The 22,869-nt window shown below is 42.0% G+C and overlaps 1 protein-coding gene across 1 annotated transcript in view; it reads left to right on the plus strand.

Moving 5' to 3' along the window:
- Positions 1 to 1,629: 1,629 nt before the first annotated feature.
- The window catches only part of TTC23 (tetratricopeptide repeat domain 23), an 82,070-nt gene continuing 60,830 nt past the window's right edge, over positions 1,630 to 22,869 (plus strand). The window contains exons 1-4 of the mRNA XM_047086525.1: positions 1,630 to 1,809; positions 8,251 to 8,374; positions 11,006 to 11,156; positions 11,348 to 11,473. Of these exons, the coding sequence (XP_046942481.1) occupies positions 1,630 to 1,809; positions 8,251 to 8,374; positions 11,006 to 11,156; positions 11,348 to 11,473 (581 nt within the window). The remainder of the gene's footprint in view (positions 1,810 to 8,250; positions 8,375 to 11,005; positions 11,157 to 11,347; positions 11,474 to 22,869) is intronic.

Raw genomic sequence — 22,869 nt, forward strand, 5'->3', positions numbered from 1 at the left:
TTCCCTGTCTCTACTTAACTGTTTAAACATGTAAAATACAATTAATTATAAAAACTGTTCTTCTCTACTACTTTAACATCTGTGTCAGTTCTGGGTTTTGATTGATTATTCTTCTCATTATGGCCAATGTTTTCCTGACCCTTCACATACCTAGTAATCTTTAATTGGGTGTCAGACTTTGTGAATTTTACCTTGTTGCATGCTACCTGTTTTTGTATTCCTATACATCCTTTAGTTTTGTCTTCTGGTACAATTAAGTTACTCAGAAACAGATTGATCCTTTTAGATCTTATTTTTATGCTTTATTAGGTGGGTCTAAGCAGTGCTCAGTCTAGGGGTTTTACTGAAGCAAAACTCTTCTGAGTGCTTTACCCAATGCATCATGAATTATGAGTTTTCCAGGTTGGTTGGTGGGAGCAGGCACTGCCAGCCCCGTGTGAATGCCAGACCCTGTTCCTTTCAATATTTCTACAGGATTCTTTCTCCAGATTCAAGTATTTTTCTTATACACATGCTGATCATTATTCTCTCCCCATATTTGTAAGGATCCCTCTGTTAATCTCCAGGATCCTCTCTCTGTGCATCTCTATCCTCTCCGGTAATCTCTCCTTTGAACTCTAGCTCCCTCGTTCTCCCCAGATCCTCAGCTCTATTTCCTCAACTGAGAGTCCACCAGGTTACTTCTGGGTTTCCGCTCCCTGCATGTCCTGGAAACTTTCTCAAAGCAATAAGCTGGGGCAATCATGGGCCTCACTTTGTTTCTTTTTCCCATTGATCAGATCTGATATCCTGTCTCTTGGAAATGATTATTCCATAGCTTTTTTTTTGGTCTGTGTGGGTTTTTTTGTTTGTTTTTTGTTTTTGTGTGTTTGTTGGTTGGCTGGTTATTTCAGGCAAGAGAATAAATCTGATCCCTATAACTCCATTTTGGCCAGAAGTGAAAGTTTAATAAATCATTTTTTTCCTCCTTCAAGGTCAGCTGGTGTTCAGGTGATCTAATCTGCGTTCTGAGTTGTTTGGGCTTGGCTGATTTCCTTTGTCTATACTTATATATATAATATATATGTTGTGTTTATATTCATTCAGTTAAAGCTACTTTCAAATTTCTTTTTTGATTTCTTCTTTGAACCACAGTTGGGTTCAATATATATACATACGTGCATGTGTATATATATATACACATGCACGTATGTATATATATGTGCACATATGTATATACATGCGTGTATGTATATACACGCACGTATGTATAGATACATACATGTATGTATATGTGTGTGTATCTATACATACGTGCATGTATGATACATATGTATGTATCTATACATATACATATATGTATGTATCTATATCATTTATATACATATATATAAATGAATGAGGAATGTTTGGTTTAGCTTAAAGTGTGGAAATCAGCCTGAAAGTTTTACAGAGAAGTTAGTAGTAGCTATTGAGATCATTTTGGATGAAATGCTACTAATTTCAAAGAAGTCATGGGTAAAGTGTTGAAATTTTCTTAGACCTAGCATCAATTTCTGGGGAAAATGTGTATTTATAAAGGTAACTATAATTATCATTTAACACCTTTGTTTTCTTATTTAAAAATTAGAGGACAATGTATATAAAAATATGCAAGAATCAAAGGAAACCCACATATCCAATCACCTGGATGAAATTGTTGCTGCTGTCAGCATTACACCTAGAAAGAAGATCCAAAACAAGCTGCCTCAGACAGCACTATTCCAGCCTCCTCGACAGAAACTCCACCTCTGTGAAGAGAAAGCGAAGTCTTATTCTAGCAGTCACGAAGTAAGGATCCTTCATTTTCTACACCTGTGCTCTGATAATGACTGAGCGTCTAGGCTCTATTTCTACCCTCTTTGGTACAAGAGAGTATATAGGGGATGAGTGGGTGTAGCCCCTCGGGGCTCCAAGCACATCACTTGGTACAGTCAACATTGTATTTGCTGAATGAATGCACAAATGAACAAACAAGTCTGTCCTGACCTCTGGCAAGTGTGTACTAGACCACTGGGTTGTAGGTTTGATCTACTGCCATCTTTTTCCATCAATGAATAAACATTTATTGAGCTCCCCCTAGTGCCAGGTCTAGGCACGGGAATATAACAAAGCAGACAAAGCTTCTCCTCTTGATCTTGTTTTCTGAAAGTTTTACTCATTCACTTGCTTATTCCATATGCATTTTTCTGCCACCACTTAGGTGTTGGGCCCTGTTTGTCCATCCATTTATTTCACAGATATCTATTGTATACCTAATATATGCCAGGTGCTGTGCAGGTGCTGGGGGCACGGATGGGAAAGCTAGCCTTTGCCTTAGAGGGACTCGTGGTTTGATTGGGATGATAGGCAGGGGGACAGACAATGGTAGTCAGTGTGATAAGTTCTGTGATGGACTCAAGTTTGGGTGAAATAGATGCAAAACGTAGAGGAAGGGGGAGGCAGTGGGCACGGAGGTGGTGAAAGGAGATCAGTTAAGGCATGCTTCTTGGGATGGGAGTGACTTGGCCTGCACTGATAACAGTGCTTAGGAGTTGGCCAGGTAAGAGCGAAGACAATAGTGTTCTGGGCAGGGGTAGCAGATATAGAATAGTATTATTCTGTATAGTATAGTATTATTAGCTATAGTCATAATGTTGTATGTTATATCCCCAGGACTTATTTATTTTATAACTAAAAGTTCGTACTTTTTGACTGCCTTCACCCTTTTTACACACCCCCCAACCCCGTAACAACCACCTGTCTGTTCTCTATATCTATGAAGCTTTTCGTTGTTGTTTTTTAAGATTCCACATATAAGTAAGATCATACAGTGTTTGTTTTTCTCTGATTTATTTCCTTAGCATAATGCCTCGAGTCTATCCATGTTGTCACAAATGGCAGAACTCCCTTACTTTTTACAGTTGAATAATATTCCATTATATATATGTATCATATTTTCTTTATTTATTCACCCATCCATGGACACTTAAGTTGCTTCCATAGGATTCAGGCTTTAGTGACATAGCGCAGGAAATGAGGTTGGATTATGGAAGGAGCTGGGGCCCAGAGGGTGTTCAATGCCCAGAGAAGGAGTTTAGATTTCCTCCTAAAGGTATTAGAAACTCTCCTAGGATGATACGTAGGAGTGTCACAAGCAGATTTGAGCGTCTGGAATGATCACTCACATAGCTGAGTGGAGGAAGGGTGAGAAGGGAGCAAAATTGGAGGAGGAGGCCCAGTTCAGAAGATATTTGTAATTATACCAGCAAGGAATTAGAAGAGCCTGAACTACATGTTGCAGGGTCAGTAAAGATGCTAAGATCTTCTGGCAGGAATTTGGAAATGTGACTCAGGAAGACCTGGTGACTGAGGGGATGTAGGGGTTGTAGAGGCAAGAGTGAATCAGAGTGGATGTATACAATTCATGACTTAGGTCTCAGCCAACTTGGGTGACTAGAGGCTTGCCAGACCCTTTGCCATTAAATGAATACAGGCGGAAGAGCAGGATTATGGAGAGGAGGCATGGATTTGGTCTTGAATGTGTACTTATTCATTATGCAACAGATCAGTATGCACTGTGTGCCAGGCAGTGTGCTAGGTAGGCACTGGGCTGGCAGCCTTTCTCAACCAGAGTCCTGCAAGAGAATGAAGCCTTAATGCCCTAAGGCATTCAATGTGTGTAAAGAATTAGCTTCTCTTCTGTGGGTCTAGGATGGCACTAAATTATTTTCTGTGTTCTGCAGTTCAGTTGAGGCACCCCTGGATACCGTGGCGAACAACGCAGGCAGGTTGCATGGCCTCATGGAGCTGAGGGGCAGTCCGCATTGCAAATACTCTAGCAAGCCAGAGGCTATGTCAAGTGCTATTGAAGAAAGAGTGCTGTCTATGAACAGGTGACATAAGAGCTGAGACCTTAGGAAGTGAAGGAGCCAGCTTGGAGGAGTTAAGGGAAAAGAGTTCTAAGGAGAGGAAACAGCACATGTAAAATCTATGAGGTGGGCACAAGCGAGACATGTTTGAAGTGAGAAAGGAAGCTACAGACTGACGTGAAATGCAGTTGGAGAGGCAGGCAGTTCACTTAGGACCTTGCAGGTCTCCAGCTAAGTGCCGTGCGAGCCCTTAAAAGTGTTTTCTGGAAAGTATTAACATGATGTAATTTGCTTTTTAAAATAACCTTTTGTTGGCATTTTTTTACTTTAAAATACTTTCAGACTTACAGAAAAGTTACAAGACTCACCAGTTGCTAACATTTGCTTTATTTCTGTGTGTGTGTGTCATTATTTTTCTCAATTATCTCAGAGTAAATTACAGATATTATAGATTTACCCCTAACTATCTTAGAGGATACTCCTACATACCCACAGGATCATGATTAAAATCAAGAAACTGGAGGAGCACTGGGTGTTGAATAGAAACCAATTTGACAATAAATTTCATATTAAAAAAATAAAATAAAATTAAGAAACTAATATTGGTATAATATTATTATCTAATCTGCTAACCTTACCCATATTTCTTGAATTATCTCAATAGCGTCTTTGGCAGAAAAAAAAATCAGACAGATCCGTGCTCTGCTCTATTAATTCACATAGAATATTGTTGTGAAGTCTCTTTAGCCTTCTTTAATCTACTAGAATGATTCCTTGGCCTGCCTTTGTCTTTCATGATCTTGATATTTTTGAAAAACTTACTGTGTTAGTCTGCTCTGGCTGCCACAATACAACACCACAGACTTGGTGACTGAAGGAAGTTTAAGAGCAAGGTTCCAGCAGGGTCTGTGTCTGGTGAGAGCTCTCCCCTTGGGCTGTAGATGGCTGCCTTCTTGCTGTGTGCTCACATGACCTCTTTGTGTTGGGGGGCAATGGTAAAGAAGGGGGAGAGAAAGGTGACGCTTCTTATAAGGACAGTAATCCTGTTGGATCAGGGCCCCACCTTTATGACCTCATTTAACTTCAATTACTTCCTTAGAGGCCTGTCTCTAAATGCCACATTGGGGGTTAGAGCCTCAACATATGAATTTGGAGGGACACAAATATTCAGTCCTTCACAAGTACACTCCAATTATTTTGTACAGTATCTCTCAATTTGCTTTTTTCATGTGTGTCCTCATGATTAGATACAGGTTGTCCATTCTGGGCCAGAATTCCACATCAAGACCTAGGGGTCTTTTTTAGTGTATCACAGCAGGACGCATATGGTGTCCTCTTGTCTCCTTACCGTGATGCTAACTTTGATCACTTGGTCCAGGTGCTGTCTGGCAGGCTTCTTCTCTATGGAATTACTATTCTTCCCTTTGTAATTAATAAGTATCTTGTGGGAAGATTCAGCAAAACTGTGTGTGTGTCCTTTTCCTCATTAAAATGTCACCCCCTAGTTTTAGCGTCCATTAATGATTCTCACTTGAATCAGTTATTACTACGATGTTTGCCAAATGGCAAATTCTCTGACCTCAGCATTCTTTCAATATTTATTTGGCATTTCTATAAGGAAGAGTGTTCCTTCTTTACACTCTATTATTCACTCATTTATATAAGTTATGGGCTCAGGAAATTGCTTTTGAAATGTATTACCATCTATTATAATCGTCAAAACATGAATTGTTTCATATTTGCCGGTATTTGCCCCTTCACACTGGCTCCAACCTCCTCGATACATCCCCATTGATCTTTACTCATTTCAGACACAGCAAGATTTTTCAGAGTCATCTTATACTTTCCCTGCTCCAGCTGTGGATTCTTAGCAAAGAATAGTGTTTAGACACCAAGATTTGGGTATTAAAAACTCATTTTTATTTTTTTATTTAAAAAAAATCGTTTTTGAACATTTATTTATTTTTGAGAGAAAGAGACAAAGTGTGAGCAGAAGAGGGACAGAGAGAATGGGAGACACAGAATGAGAAGCAGGCTCCAGGCTCTGAGCTGTCAGCACAGAGCCTGACGCGGGGCTCGAACTCACGAGTGGTGAGACCATGACCTGAGCTGAAGTCGGATGCTTAACTGACTAAGCCACTCAGGCACCCCAAAAACTCATTATTAAATATATATATGGCCAGACCTACTGATCATCAGAGCTGCATATTTTAATGTTAAGGAGTTAAAGAAATTTCAGGTGGCCCAAGAATGGTTTTGTGAAAAGAGCTCTGGACTTGGCCTCAGGGAGCTGAATTCTAAGTCTCGACTCTACCATTTGGTGATAAATCCTTTCATCTCTCCAGATTTACATTTCTTCTTTAAATTAAAGGGATCAGATTATATTATTTCCAAGGCACATCCCAGTTATGAAATTGTCTGCCTACTTATACTTCTCTTCTGTCTGCCTCCTCCTCATGCCTGTTGGATGAAGCCACTGGAACTGGCAGAATAAAGATCAGAAAGCCAAAGGGATATTTGGAGTGTGCATTCTAGCAAGTAAAAAGGTTGAGGGAGGGCAGGCTGCTCTTCTGTACCCCAGTTGCAGGTAGTGAGGACCCAGGCTACGATTGAGGGGTCTGACTTTCAGTCTACATAGCCCTCTTCTTAGAAATCTGTGGTTGGGATAGATTCATTGTCAGATCAGGTCCTCTCTCTTTCTGCTAGACTGTCTGTCTAGACTCCCAAGTGTTTTCATCATTTCTTTCTTTTTTCTTCACTGTATTCACTTGCTATGTCTCCAAGGAAGCCATTCCCTAAACTCCCAGCTTTAGCTGGACTCTATCTACAAAGAGACAATCCACTGCCAAGATGGCTCCCTCCTCTGATTGACTAATTGGTGTCAGCTATTGGTACCTTTCTACAAGGGCCTCTCTTTAGGCTTCCTCATAGCATGGTGGTTAGGTTATCAGTTTCCTAGGGCTGCCGTAGCAGAATACCTCAGACGAGGTGGCTTAAACATCAGAAGTTTATTTTCTCCAAGTTCTGGAGGCTGCAAGTCCAAGATCAAAATGTTGGCAGGGTTGATGTCATTTGGAGGCTTAGCTTGAATATGGTGCCCTCTCCTCACGTCCTCACAATTTTTTTCTTTCTGCGTGCCCATCCCTGGTATTTCTTCCTCTTCTTATAAGGACATCAGTCATGTTGGGTTAGGGCTCTACCCTAACGGCCTCATTTTAACTTACCTCTTTAAAGACCTTCTTTCCATATACTGTCACATTTTAAAGTACTTGGGCCTCCAAAATTTGAGTTTAAGGTGCAGTGGGGACACAACTCAGCCCACAATTGTGTTCTGTTTCTAAGAAGAAACAGAAAACGGAAGCGGCCAGTTCCTTAAGACCTGGGCCCCCAAACTGGCACTGCATCATCCCATCCATATTCTATCAGCCAGTTATAAAGCCCAGATTCAAAGGGAAGGAGACAGAGATCCCCTATCTCTGGATGGAAAGAGTCAAAGGATTTTGGAGCTATATTTTAAAACTACCAGCCTTGGGGCGCCTGGGTGGCGCAGTCGGTTAAGCGTCCGACTTCAGCCAGGTCACGATCTCGCGGTCCGTGAGTTCGAGCCCCGCATCGGGCTCTGGGCTGATGGCTCGGAGCCTGGAGCCTGTTTCCGATTCTGTGTCTCCCTCTCTCTCTGCCCCTCCCCCGTTCATGCTCTGTCTCTCTCTGTCCCAAAAATAAATAAACGTTGACAAAAAAAAAATTAAAAAAAATAAATAAATAAAACTACCATCCTTGCTTTTGAGTGTATTGCTGCTCCGAGCTGACCTGAGCTGGACATACCAGCTCCCTGTTCTCTTGGTCCAGACACTGAACATAAATGGACTTCTCACTGCTTCAATGAAATCTGTTTGTCAGTTGCCAACCTCATTTGCTATGCTGATACCCTAGGCTGCTAAGAACGGTATTTGAATGGAGAACCAGAGAGCCTTATTTGAAAACTGGTACCACTTGCCCCCTGGTGCTTGAATGTGTAGTAGCTGTTCATAGATGGGCAGCGAAAGCCTAGGGAATGGTTAGATGTCTGCTCTACTTTTTCTATTTCTTCTTTATTTGTTATCTTTCTCATAAGGTACTAAAAGTTTAAATGTTTTATCCATTTAAATATACTATAAAGTTTATTCATTTCTGTCAGGTATTGTCTATTTCACCCTAATAGATGAACCGCCCACGGCCCAAAACAGATCTTTGTCTATTTTCTTCTCTGATGTATCCCTGGCACCTAGTAGGTACTCAGGAAATATACACTGAATGGACAAAAATGCTAGTTGACTTTGTGCTTTGTGACTCTGTGTTTTCAAGTCATCTAGCTCGTAAGCCCATTTTCTGTCCGTCACAGTATGAACAGGCTGTCCGCGAGCTTGTACGCTGCATGGCGCTGACAAGAATTTGCTATGGTGACTCACACTGGAAACTAGCAGAGGCACATGTTAATCTGGCCCAAGGCTACCTCCAGCTGAAAGGTGAGTTCATCTCCAATGATGGCGGGAGGGGGAGAGGTAACAATCCATGGGTTTCTGCTCTTTCGTACAAATGTGACTCACACATAACTAGAAGGATTCAGTTTTCTTGAATATTCTCCTCTCCACCCATTGAGTAGCCATCTCATTTCAGAAAGAGTGAATGAGATTTTTTTATATAATATATAAAAAAGAGAAGGAAGATTTTAGCCCTTTGGAGGGCTTTGGAGAGCCCTTTATTTATGATCTTAAAAGTAGGGTTCTTGGGAGAGAATTGTTAGCTTTGAAGGTATTGCAGAAGGGGCCCAAGGCATGGAGCATGGGCCTACAATGGGATCCATTCACATTTGTTTTGATGGAGAATTTCTTGCCTGTAAGCAACACCCCTCCCCCCCAAAAAAACATAAATAAGAGATGAAATCAAGCCAGCAGTAAACAAAAGTTCATGTATTGGCTCATACAACTTGAAAACGCATGGGTAAAACTTGCTGTAGACAACCAGGTGTCTACACAGGTTAAACCAGGTGTTCAACCAATGTCATCAGATTTGTGTTTCTCTCTTAATCTACCCCTTGGCTCTGTTTTTCTCTGCATGGACTTTGTTTTTACCCAGGCTTTGCCCATCTGGCAGCAGCAAGGCTTGCAGAAGTTTTATTTAGACTTCCTTCATCAGCATTCCCAGGGAGAAAAAAAAAAAAAGAATGTCTTTTCACCAAAATGTCAGGAGTTGGGGGTTCTATTGGGGCTGACTTGGATGGTAGGTCAAAGGCAAGGAATAGTCAGATGATAGATCTGCCTTTTGGCTCCACTAGATCCTGGAGGACAGGCTGACCTTGGCTAAATCACATGGATTGGGTGTACAGGGGCTGGGCATTCTCAGAAGAAAACGAAGGAAGGAGGAATGGATGCAGGGAAGGCAAAAAACAACAGGATATCATGTCTTCTCCTTCTCCTTCACCCAGGACGAGGTGTACAAGAGTACATCTCTGTACTCCTTTCTTCAAAGTGATGATAATGATGGTGGTACTAACTTCCCAGGATGGATCCAGTGAATAAATAAAATAACAAGAAGTGGAAAACACCACAGTGCTAAGCACAGAATTGCCACCCAATGAATTTGGTCAAATCTGATTATTAACTGGTCCCACTTGTTAGATCAAAGATTTTTAGAGCCAGAGGGGACCCTGGAGATCATCTAGTTCAAACCCCAGAACCCCCTCCTATATTTTTAGATCCAGAGGAGACAAATGAGATGAAACAACTTATCCAACTTATAATGTTAGTAGGGTTTTGGATGCCAGCACCAGTGACCTGGCATCTGGGATTTCAAATAATGCTTTTCTTCCATAGGCTGCTACCTTTTTGCATGATAGTCTTTCTTTCTCAAGTTAAAGTGAGAGCGGGTACCTGGGTGACTCAATTAAGTGTCTGACTCTTGATTTTGGCTCAGGTCGTGATCTCAAGGTCAGGAGAGCCAGCCCCTCATAGGACTCTGTGCTGAGCATGGAGAGTACTTAGGATTCTCTCTCTCCCTCTCTCTCTGCCTTTCTCCTGCTCATGTACTCTCTCTCAAAATAAATAAATAAAATTTTTAAGAAATACAATACACCACTAACTTTTGTAATATTGCATGTGTAATTGGCACTAAAAAATCACTGGTAGGTTGATTAAATATGTACTTTAAAAAAATTAGACAATCTATAAGAGTTCCCACATGAAGGACATACCTTGGAATTTCTCCATCAGAAAGTATATTCTTCCATTTTATAGACATCAGAACAGCATTAATTTTGTATTTTGGCAGCTTCTTAGAGATTCTGAGATACACTTTCATAAAAAAAAAAAAAAAAAAAAAAGTCCAGGGGTGTATAGATGTGGATAGAATGAAGGACGTCAATGTGGGGGAAAATGGTTGGGAGTATGGAGAAGTGAAAAGCCCTGAAACCTAACTGGCAACCCCCCTTGCCACCCTTACTACATATTAATAAGCCCATGGAAGAACACTGGAACGCAGTGGGGAATTCGTTCTTGGTAGAGATTATTTTCCTTGATGTTGTCCCATGTTGTCATATTAGCCAACAAATATATAGGAATAAGATTGTAGCACATTAGCCCATTCTGTCATTGGAATTGTATCTGTAAAGTGTTTTTAGATATCATTGTATTTTTATTATGTTAAAATAACCCTCTAAAGTTATGATTATAGATGGATAAGCAGAAGATTCAGAATTTTTAGTATTAAGATTGCTGTCACACAGCCAGAATGAAAATTCATGAATATCTTATTTCCTGCCCAGAATGCTATAGTCCTTGCATTCCGTTTGTTTTCTTATAATTATTTAGAATATATTTCATATCTGATATTGGTGAGGTTTCAAAGTTGTTCAATTCCCGCTCATGCTGTTTAATTTCTAGAAAGACCATTTGGGGGAGATTTATCTTGAGTACTAGGTGTAAGCCACTGCTTTGTTTTTTACAGTCAGGACAATATTTCATGCTGCCCTGATATATCTCTATGTGTCACTTGACAGTCTGTGGAGGAGACCTAATTTTATTTCCTGGCCATAGATCATTATGGTCATGTGCCCTGCTGACATGAAAGAGAAACTGAGACCTCTTTTCCTTTGTCCACAGGACTGTCCCTGCAAGCAAAACAACATGCAGAAAAAGCCAAAGAAATCCTCACCAACTCCATCGTGCCTCCCTATAACGACAATACAGAGGTTTTCAAGTGTTCGATTGAGCTATTCCATACCATGGGGAGAGCCTTACTCTCCCTTCAAAAGTATCCTTTTGCTTCTAATATTTACACGTAGAAATGCCATTCATAATGCCTATGTTTAATTTTTCAAGGCCAAATCAAAAGCTGACAGATGACTCGGAAAGGGTGATGGGAAGTTTAAGAGCCAAGGATGTCCCAAGAACTGGGGTCCCAGAATCTAGAACTATGTGTGACGTTTCCTGAACACAACTCAGGTTTAAAGAAGCTTCCGAGAATTTGACAAAGGCAGAGACACTTGCAAAGGAGCTGCTGCAATGTGGAAGGATTGTAAAGGAGGAATGGATAGAAATTCAAGCACGGATCAAATTGTCATTTGCACAGTAAGTTTCCGGTTTAGGGTGTTTTGAATACATGATGGCAGGAGGTTCTGGCAGAGAACCTGCCTGCTTTCAGGCAGAAGGAGCTTCTCCCATGATGCTGTGTCCATGGCTTCTCCATGGCCACTGTCCAGAAGCAAAAGAGGACCATGGTCATATCAGAGCATCCACAACCAAGGCACATACATCGTTGATGCAATTATATATATATATATATACATATACACACATGTAGATAGGTAGATAGATAGATAGATAGATAGATAGGTAGATAGTGCAATTACATACATGTGATGAAATTATACACTCACTCTTGGGTCCTAGAGTTCTGATGTCACTCCTTTGACTTTCTATTTCTTGCCTGCTCTCCTGAACCCCCTCCTCTGTATTTAAATCACCATATATTTCATACCACAGAGAGGAAGAAGATATTTGTCATACACATAACTGGCAAAGGCTTATATCTAGAATCTGTAAAAAAAAACTCCTATATATCAATAAAACAAAGACAGACAACAGAATAGAAAAGCAGGCAAGAGACTTCACACACACACACACACACACACACACACACACACACACACATACACATACACACACATGCCCGCATAGCTAATAAACATCCTAAATGTTCCATTTCATCAGTCATCAGGGAAATTAAAATTAAAATCAGAAGATACTACTACATCTCCACTAGAATGGCTAACTTTTTAAAAGGACTGATAATATCAAGTGTTGGTAAGGATGTCATGCTCTTATATGGTTTCTCATATGTTGTAGTTTAGAATGTATTTGGTATGACTACTTTAGAAAATGCTTTGGCTTCATCTTCTAAATTTGAATATTTGCCTACTCTGTGACACAGCAGTATCACTCCTAAATATAACACAAATGCACACATATGTTCATCAAAAGAAATGGCCAAGAATGTCCAAAGCTACATTATTTATAATAGCCAAGAATTGGAAACAACCCAACTGTTCATCAAAACTACTATAGATAAATGGGTGATGGGCATTGAGGAAGGCACTTGTTGGGATGAGCACTGGGTGTTGTATGTAAGCCAATTTGACAATAAATTATATATTTTTTAGAAAAGTACAATAGATAGGGGCGCCTGGGTGGCTCAGTTGGTTAAGTGTCCAACGTCAGCTCAGGTCACGATTTCACAGTTTGTGAGTTCGAGCCCCATGTCAGGCTCTATGCTGACAGCTCGAGCCTGGAGCCTGCTTCAGATTCTGGGTCTCCCTCTCTCTCCCCCTCTCCCACTCACACTCTGTCTCTCCTTCTCTTTCTCAAAAATAAATAAACATTAAAACAAAATTTTAAAAAAGTACAATAGATAAAATTGTGATCTGTTCATTCATACAAAGAAAATGATCAAACTGCTCCTTTGCCTAACATCACGGATGACTCTCACAAACATAATGCTTAATGAAAGAAACCAGACCCAAAAGAATTCATACTGTAGGATTCCATTTATGTAATGAGAAGAGGAAGGAAGTAATGACTGGGAGTGCCTGGTAGTCCAGAATTTCTTCCTGTCTAGAAGTAGATATTCTGTCTTGTATTGTAAGACAGGAAATAAGCAAGTCAAGGGTCGAATATCGGGCATTTATTGCATCTAATGTTACTAGAACTTAATGTCGAGTGGTGTTGCTACAAAAGAGGGTAAATTATCCTCCGCCAGAATCCGGTACCTCCTCTAAAAATTCTTTCCAAATCAGCAGTACTAAATCTTGCCGGCAGATGGCGCGCCTTGTACACATCTGTGCTGAATATCCAACAAGAATTAGAGTCCATGTTTCCAGCTGGCCTACAAAGTTACTTTGTGTTTAGCTGAGTTGTCTTAAACTTGCCACTTCTTTACGTCCAGGTTCTCCACAGTGACATAGTCACTGGAACTTGCATGTTTGAACTGTGTGGTTTTCATTGGATCACTGTGCTTTGTTTCCTCACTGGATCATGAATGCTTTGCCCAAACGGGTCTGCCCCAGAAATTTGCGTGGCTTTGCTTTCGTACATTTCCGTAGTTACATTCACAACCACAGAGGCCTTTTCTTTTACAAGGTCTTAGTGGTCGAAGGCCAGGATAATTTCTCAGACAGCTCTCGTGGGATTTATGTGCCTCTTAAAAGGGCATCTTTCATGTATCCTCTTCCTCCTTCTGCCTTGCCTTTTATGGTGCCCATCAGGCCAAGCCAGTTCTTTTCTCCTCGGGCTGACAGATAAATGCTGCCTGGTGACTCATGCTCTCTGCCTTCTCTCCCTCACTGTGGGCTGAAGCTTTCCCTTCTACCTGCCCTCCTCTGTGCCAGAACTACTCCATTCACTAACTTTTCATTAACTTTGGAGAGTGAATCCAAATCATGCTCCTCTGTGCAGATTTGTTTTTCTAAACGTGATACAGAAACCCAGTGGTGAACATGGGCGAACTCTTCCCCTGTGTTAAGAATTATTTTCTATTGCCGGTTACTGCTGCTCCAGAACGTGTGACCTGTCCAGGCTTTCCCTTGGACTGTGCGACATGCCATCTTTGGAGTCTTCTTTGGAGCACTTGGTCTGGCATTGCTGTGTTGAACTGGCTCTCAGGTGCACTGTGAAAACTAGAGTATCGACAGGACATTTCCTCTATCTCTAAGGAAGGTGACATGGTGTAGTCAACAGTTTGGGCTTTATTTTTTTAAGTTTTTTAAGTTTTTATCTATTTATTTTGAGAGAGACAGACAGCATGAGGTGGGGGGGGGAGGGGTCAGAGAGAGAGAGAGGGAAAGAGAGAATCCCAAGCAGGCTCCACTTTGTACTTTGGTGATAGCCCTTCCTTTCTTGCTTTTAGATCCTCCAGTGCTCAACTCAGTAATCTACAAATCTGTTGCTTTCAGAACTTAGCTTTTTTTTTTTTTCATTAATACATGACCTGGAGGTCCTTGGTGTCTAAGCTGTATGTCTTTAGATGTGTTTCTTTAAAGAAGTCCCTTCTCGGGGCACCTGGGTGACTCAGTGGGTTAAGCGTCCAACTTCAGCTCAGGTCATGATCTTAAGGCTCATGATTTTGAGCCCCGCGTTGGGCTCTGTGCTGACAGCTCTGAGCCCGGAGCCTGCTTCAGATTCTGTCTCCCTCTCTTTCTCTGCCCCTCCCCACTCTTTCTCTCTCTCTCTCTCTCTAGAAAATAAAATAATTGTTAAAAAAAATTTAAAAAAAGAATCACCTTCTGTACATTTATTTTCTGGATATAAAAGCTCTGACAAATGCTCGTGTATTCAGAGCCCTGCCTCTTCCTTTCCTCCTCCGGGAAATGCCCTGCTCTTCTCCAGAGGAGAGGTTTCTCCTGGCAGCTCCTTCCATGGGACACTATTTGCCTGGCATGCCTTATGCTTGTTTAACAAGAAAGAAATCATTTACTTTTTTTCTGATGCTCTTCTCCATCCTATGTTCCTTTGATTAAAGAAATGCTCTGAATTTACACAACATCTGATTTTTGAAAAGTCGGGGTTTCTTTTAATGCAGAGAAGCAGAAAACCACACAGAACACATTACTACCTTCATATACTTGATCTGCTTTCTGTTTCTTGAATCCCCTACAGCTTTACATTTCAGAGTACCATATTTTTGTCTTTCCATTTCTAACACTATATGCCTGTAATACACATTTCCTTAAACAACTACAAATAATACTGAGGATTTTAAACAACCACACCAGCTACTAACACTTGACCACCTTCCGTGCCAGGCTCTGGCAAAGTGCCGAAGTCCTGTGTGCTGGGCATGCTCGGTAGTCCCATTCTCAAATGAACCACATGGGGCTGAGAGAGGGGAGGTCATTTCCCAGGGTCACACAGCTGGGACTGGCAGAGGAGAGCCAGGTCTACCAAACTCTGGCGTCTGGGCTCCTCCCCGTGGCACAGATCACGTTCCCTAGTGCAAAAAGGAGACCTGAGAGTACACTCTGCAGAGCAAAACCTTTGTTGTGTGTGCCAGAGGGTAGAGAGGGAGAGTCTCATGAAAGCCTTTTCTCCCTGTGACTCTAGAAAATCCCACTTGGCCTCTTGCAAGATTGATTTGTCCTCAGATTTCGCTTATCAGCAATATTCCCACTGAGACTTACTGTTCACTGTTGCTCTGTATTCTTGCTAAATTTCAGAGATTTTTTTTTAAATGTTTATTTTGAGAAAGAGAGAGAGAGAGAGAACGCACTCGAGCAGGGGTGAGGCAGAGAGAGAATCCCAAGGAGGCTCTGTGCAATCAGCGCAGAACCCCATGCAGGGCTTGATCTCATAAACAGTGAATTATGACCACAGCCAAAATCAAGAGTCGGACTCTTAACCAACTGAGCCACCCAGGCGCCCCAAATTCCAGAGCTTTTAAAAGGAAACTCTCCATTGTCTTAGTAATACCAAAGAGATTGCATTTGTTTATTGCCTGCTACAACAAGTCTCCAACCCTAGGAGATCTTCTGAGGCTCATCTGAAACTCCTTACGTGCTCTGTAGAATTCCTGTGGATGTATTTTCATTCAATAAAATATGTTGTGGTTGGAGTTGTGGCCCTGCCAGATTAACATACTGCCACATTCTGTTGTTCAAAACTCTCTATCTTTTCATCTGTCTGGTGTTTCCTAAAGCTGCCTAAACATATTATGGGCACGCTAGACAATAAATCCTCAAAGCATTCCCTGCAGGCAGATAGAAACGGAAAAGAGAAAATGTTGCCATCCCAAACATTACACTTGAGCAAATGCAGACAGACAAGATTACTTGAAATTGATGCTTTCAGTGATTTGGCGATGGAGTTAAGGCTATCGTTTAGGTATTTCCTGGTATAGTACCCCTCCCTCCGCCCCTTTTTTGTTAAATATATTGTGAAGCCAAAGTAATTGTATTTTCTGGAGCTCAGTGAGCTCCAGAAGGCTCATCATCGTAGGGACATTAGCTTGATAAGCCTCCATTTGTGGTGGTTGTACGAACTCCAGGACCCCGAGTGCTGGCAGCAAAACTCCAAGGGGCGAGGCCTGGACCCTGCTCCATTCTTTGCAAGCACTAAACAAAAGCGGGTTGCATCTGTTCATCTTTTTAACAGGATAAAAGTATAGATATTGCTATGCAAATGCTTACATACACACTAACCAAGCTTAAAATAGGATGTTTCAGATACATGGAGTTCTTCTGTGTTCTTCCTAATCCTGTTTTCTTCCCCCCGCACTACAGGCAATTGTTGTGCTTGATTTAGTGTTTTTCATTCTGAAAGCATGTATAACCAGGAAAATATACAGTATGATTTCTCATTTTTATTTTTTAGTTTATTTTTTAAAATGTTTGTTTATTTACGGGGCGCCTGCGTGGCGCAGTCGGTTGAGCATCCGACTTCAGCCAGGTCACGATCTCGCGGTCCGTGAGTTCGAGCCCCGCGTCAGGCTCTGGGCTGATGGCTCGGAGCCTGGAGCCTGTTTCCGATTCTGTGTCTCCCTCTCTCTCTGCCCCTCCCCCGTTCATGCTCTGTCTCTCTCTGTCCCAAAAAAATAAATAAACGTTGAAAAAAAAATTAAAAAAAAAAATAAATAAAAAAAAATAAAATAAAATGTTTGTTTATTTTGAGAGAGAGAGACAGACAGAGAGAGAATGAGCAGAGAAAGGGGCAGAGAGAGGGAAAGAGAGACAATCCTAAGTAGTCTCTGCACTGTCATCGTGGAGCCTGATGGGGGGCGGATGGGAGGGGGGCTCAAATTCACAAACCGTGAGATCATGACCTGAGCTGAAACCAAGAGTCAGATGCTTAACCAACTGAGCCACCCAGGGGCCCCTCATTTTTAAAATTTTGTATGTATATTTCCTTCTGTAGCTTGCTTTTCCCCCATTACATTTGTACTTTTGTATTTTTGAGATGTACCCATGTCAGCTGATAGGTGTTTCTCTAGTCTCTTCATTTTAAACCCACGTATTGTGTTTTATCCGTCTGACTTTCCCCTAACTCAATCATCAGTGCTCGTGAGGGTGAACATGTAAATCGGTGGGATGAAATTCCAATTTTTCCACTGTGTAAATATGATTTGCCTCATCACTCATACATGTCTCTCTGGGCACACGTTCACGATTATCTCTGAGGTCTACGCCCAGGAGTGGAATTGCTTACTTGACAAATACCCATGTCCTCAACTTTACCAGGTTTGCCAAATGCCAACTTATTTTTTTTAAGTTTATTTATTTATTTTGAGAGAGAGAGAGCTAATGCACAAAGAGGAGGGGCAGAGAGAGAAAGAGAGAGGGGGAATCTCAAACAGGCTCTGAGCTGTCAGCCCCAACATGGGGCTTGACCTCATGAACCATGAAATCATGACCTGAGCCGAAATCAAGAGTCAGAGTCGGACGCTTAATCAACTGAGCCACCCAGGCACACACACCCCCCCCCCCGCCCCCCGCAAATGCCAACCTATATTCTCACCAGTAGGACATGGAAATTCCCATTACTCCACATCCTTGCCAACACTTGATACAAACTTTTTATATGTGTCAATCATATGGTTTCTTTAATTGCATTTCCTTAATAGTGAGGTTGACCATCTTTTCACATGTATACTAGACATTTGGAATTCCTATTCTGTGAATTGTCTATTCATGTCTTTTGCTCATTTTTAAATTGGGCTGTTTGGGTTTTTTTAATTAATTTTTAGACATTCTTCATATTTCTGACAACCAATTATTTGCTACTTACGTATATTGTGTGTTCTCCCAGTGTGTATTTCAGGCTTTTCACTTTCTTTAATGTTGACTTTTGATACGCAGGAGTTTTTATTTGTAAGATGACTAAATTTACCCATGTTTTCTGTTCTAATTTATATTTGTTGTCTTGTTTAAAAAAATCCCTCCTTACAGGGGCACCTGGATGGCTCAGTCAGTTGAGCGTCCGGCTCTTGGTTTCAGCTCAGGTCTTGATCTATGGGTCATGAGTTCAAGCCCCACATTGGACTCCACACTGGGTGTGAAGCTTAGTTTAAAAAAAAAATCCTTCCCTACCCAAAATCGTGGAATTACTTTTTCTTATATATTTTTTAAACATATCAAAGTTTTGCTTTTTGAATTTAGGCCTTAATCCACCTAGAACTTTTGTGTTCATTGTATGAGGGATCTAATTTTTCCCCCTGTGGATGACCTAAGTGAGGAGGTAAGTCATTTTAGCTACAAGAGAAAGAAGGACTCAGGGTCTAAAGAATTCAGTAGTTTGAAATTTGAAGCCAATAATAGGCTGACAAAAATCTTTTCAATTTAGAGCGTTCAGAAATGGCAACAGGTCGCCTTCAAGAATGGATCCTCATGTGTGACTGTGGCCCTTCAGGGCGGGCACCCTGCTAAGTGCAGCTTGCTGGTTGTCATGGGATTCGTGGGCTGTGCTTTCATTTGGACGTTCTTGTATCAAAGGCAAAACCATGGCCAGTGAAAGTCATGTGTTTGTTCCTGCTGAATTTGCCTGCTTCCGGGTCTCCTTCTCAGCAGATACTCAAATTTCCAGGCAGGGAGGTAATAGACAGTCAGATTTGGGCACAGTGTGATTAAAAAAAAAAAAAAAATGGTGCTCCCATATCTAAGTAGCCACTCTGGGTAAGTATACGTATACCCAGTGTTCTTGTATTAGGGGTCTAAGGGAAGGAAAACCTCCAGGCCTAGAGTTGGCCAGTAAGGGTTCCATATTGGTTTGCAAGGGCTACCATAACAAAGTACCACCCACTAGGTGACGTGAACCACAGTAAGCTCTTCTCTCACAGTGCTGGAGGCTGGAAGTCTGAGATAAAAGTATTGGCCGTGCAGGTTCCTTCTGGGGGCTGTGAGGGAGAATCTGGTCTGGGCCTCTCTCCCAGCTTCTGGTGGGTTCCTGGCAATCTCTGGTGTTCCTTGGCTTATAGATGCATCACCCCAATCTTGCCTTCATCTTCACATGGACTGCCCCCTCTATGTGTCTTTGTGTTCAAATTCCTCCTTTTTGTAAGGATACGAGTCACATTGGATTAGGGGGTCTACCTACTCTAGTATGACATCTTTTTTAAAAAAATTTTTTTAATGTTCATTTTTGAGAAAGAGAGAGTGTGAGTGGGGGAGGGGCAGAGAGAGAGGGAGACACAGAATCCAAAGCAGGCTCCAGGCTCCCAGCTGTCAGCACAGAGCCTGATGGGGGGCTTGAACTCACTCACGAGCCATGAAATCATGACTCGAGCTGAAATTGGACGCTTAACTGACTGAGCCACCCAGGCGCCCCTAGAATGACATCTTAATTTAACTAATTACATCTGCAACAACCTTAGTCCCAAGTAAAGTCACTGGAGGTGAGGACTCGGATGTAGGAATCTGGGTGGGAGGAAACAGTTCAGGCCCTAATAGGTTTTTACAAGGTTCCTTTTATTCCACCTTTTATAAAATTTCAACAACTTGCTCCACCCTTAATTAGATCAATAGTGTACAATATTTTGGCTACCAAGTCAATATGAAAACATGTTCTCTTTTTGAAGATTTTTTTCACTAAAATTTATTCTGGAAGCCATGAAAATTAAGGTATGAACTATAGCCTCAGAGTCTTCTAAGCTAATGGATTTGTATTTGTAGGTTGTTCTTCCCTCCCTCCCTCCCTCTGCAGCTTATCCTTCCGCCTTCTATCAGGCAGCACTTTATGTTTGCTCTCCCATGGAAGCCCCGCCCAGCCTGCCACCATCTTGGTCACCTCACACTACTAAGGCAAACCTTCCCCTCAGAATGACCTTGGACTTCCTGGGGATCATATGGCTACTGTCAGACACTGTGCAAGGTGCTGGGATGCCAAGATGAATGAGGCGGGCTTGGACCCTGCCTTCACAGATCCCAGCGGCTGAGTTGCCAGGCAGTTATAATAGAACCTGAGAGATGTTTCCCCAGCAGGGAAGGTTCACAGTTCCGTGGGAGCACAGTCAGGTATTCACTGAGGCACCCAACCCAGCCTGGGGTGTCAGGGAACAGAGCAGGGCTTAAGATGAGAAAGCCAGGTGCCCAAGCCACACCATTTAAGGAGGCACTCACTCTTGGGTGCCCACCCTGCACTTGCCTGCCCCAATAGAGTGAGTGTCACCTTAAATGGTGTGTCAGGGAAGGCTTCCTAAAGGAGGAGACTGTTAAGCTAAAACTAAAAGAGGAATAGTAGTTAGAAAGATGAATGGAAGTTTGCCAGGCAGAGATGGAAGAAAGAAGAGAACATTCCAGATAGAATGGCCCAGCGAACACCCAGAGTTGAAAGGTACACTTGACACAAAGGAGGATGGCATCAGGGAAGCTAGGTGGGAAGGTTTAGATGATGCTCAAGGGTAATCTGAACTCATCAAGTCCTGAGAAACTCAGGTCCCAGGAGAGCCACCGTCACCTCTGTGCCACCTTTGTGCAGTTAGGTGAGTGGACAGAGCCTTTGTGAGAATTGGGAAAGGTGCCCTTTCTTCCAGGCAAACATAGCTCTGTGTCCAAGCACAACAGCTCATCCAGCAGAGCGTGGGCTGGACTGAAACTCCCAATGGCCACCTCGAGCAGGTGTCTATCAGAACGTGGGCGCAGAGAGAAGGAGCAGGAGTCTGTGGGTGCAGAGCCAGGCCCTGCTGGCAGCAGTTTGGGCTCCTTTGTGTGGGACCAGGGCCCAAACCCATGCCCCGGACGGCTGGCCCCAGACGGCTGGGCGGGCGGGGGGGGGGGGGGGGAGGCAGCACTCAGCTAGGGGATTGGCCTTTCTATTCTCACCCATCTTTGACACACTCTGAATTCTGCACATCCGGGTAACTTAGGGAGCTGTATAGAACTTATCCTGCTTCTAGAACTCACCAGCACTCAAGCTAATTTCCTCGACCACAGCTTATTGGCTTGAAACAATCAGCCAAAGGAAAAAGATTTTGGGTTTATCACCAATTTCTTGATTCTTCCATGTCTGCATACTTGCAGACATCATAACAGGAAATACATTAACATATTTAAACTTACAAAGTGAGGTGCCTGGGTGGCTGAGTCGGTTAACCGTCCAACTTTGGCCCAGGTCATGATCTCGCGGTTCGTGAGTTTGAGCCCCACATTGGGCTCTCTGCTGTCAGCACAGAGCCTACTTCGGATCCTCTGTCTCCTGCTCTCTCTCTCTCTCTCTCTCTCTCTCTCTCTCTCTCTCAAAATAAATAAACTTAAAAAAAAATAAACTTACAGAGTAATTGATTTACCAGAATATCCCATTAAGAATAATTTTATGTGGCTTTTCTCTCCATGAATTTCCTGCTTCCTCATTAGGATTATAATTTTCATAGACCAAGGCATTCCCCCAGAAGACCCAGGCATTAGAGCTCATCAGGAAACAAGCTTACAGCTCTGAAAGAATAGAGAGTGAGGCCAATAGCTCAGTGTCCCAAGTCCAATTTATGGCCTCCCCTGGGGGACGCCCATTGCTGAGGGATCAGGTGCAGGAGGACCCACAACATTCTCTGCTCTCCTAATCCTTCAGCCCTAAAAACAGTTGGGTAGGATCGCCTAATCACGCGGGACCAATTTAAAGCCAAAGCACACATCCTTTTCTGACCTGGTTTGTGCTGGTTCAAAATGGCTCAAAGACAATATTAAGAGAAAAGTATTTTGGTTTTTGTTTAACATTATTACAATTATTTTAAATGAAAATTACTAATTTTATGGGTACCACTAAACCTTATCTGTATTTAGTTTTGCTTTGAAATGTTCACAAACTTTTAAATTTTTTTTTTAAGTTTATTTATTTATTTTGAGAGAGACAGAGATGGTGTGAGCAGGGGAGGGGCAGAGAGAGAGGAAGAGAGAATCCCATGCAGGCTCTGTGTGGCCTGCACAGAGCCAGACTCGGGGCTCCACTCATGAAACTGAGATTATGACCTGAGCTGAAACCTAGGGTCAGACGCTTAACCAACTGAGCCACTCAGGTGCCCCACACAAACTTTTTTAAATAACAGATTTAGTGAGCCATAACTAACATACCATAAAACTCACCCAACTGAAATACACAGTTCAGTGGTTTTTAGTATATTAACAAACCATAATGGTTTTGACTTTTTCATCCCATTAGCAGTCTCTATTACCATGTTCCCCCAGCCCCTGAAAACTACTAATCTACTTTCTCTCTGTGGATTTGCCTGTTTGGGACATTTCATATACATGGGATCATACAATGTGTGGCCTTTTGTGACATGCTTTTTTTTCCCCTTTTTTTTTCTTTGCCTTTTTAAAAAGTGTTTTATTAGTTTCAGGTGTACAATATAGTGATTCAATACTTCCATATGTCACCTGGTGCTCATCATAATAAGTGCACTTCTAAATCCCCATCACCTATTTCACCCATCACCCACCACCTCCCCTCTGGTAAGCATTGGTTTGTTCTAATTAAAAGTCTTTTTTTTTTAA

The sequence above is a fragment of the Lynx rufus genome, unplaced genomic scaffold (assembly GCF_022079265.1).
Source record: "Lynx rufus isolate CCGP_SWC_20201006 ecotype Redwood Valley unplaced genomic scaffold, mLynRuf1.p SCAF_21, whole genome shotgun sequence".
Lineage (NCBI taxonomy): Eukaryota > Metazoa > Chordata > Mammalia > Carnivora > Felidae > Lynx > Lynx rufus.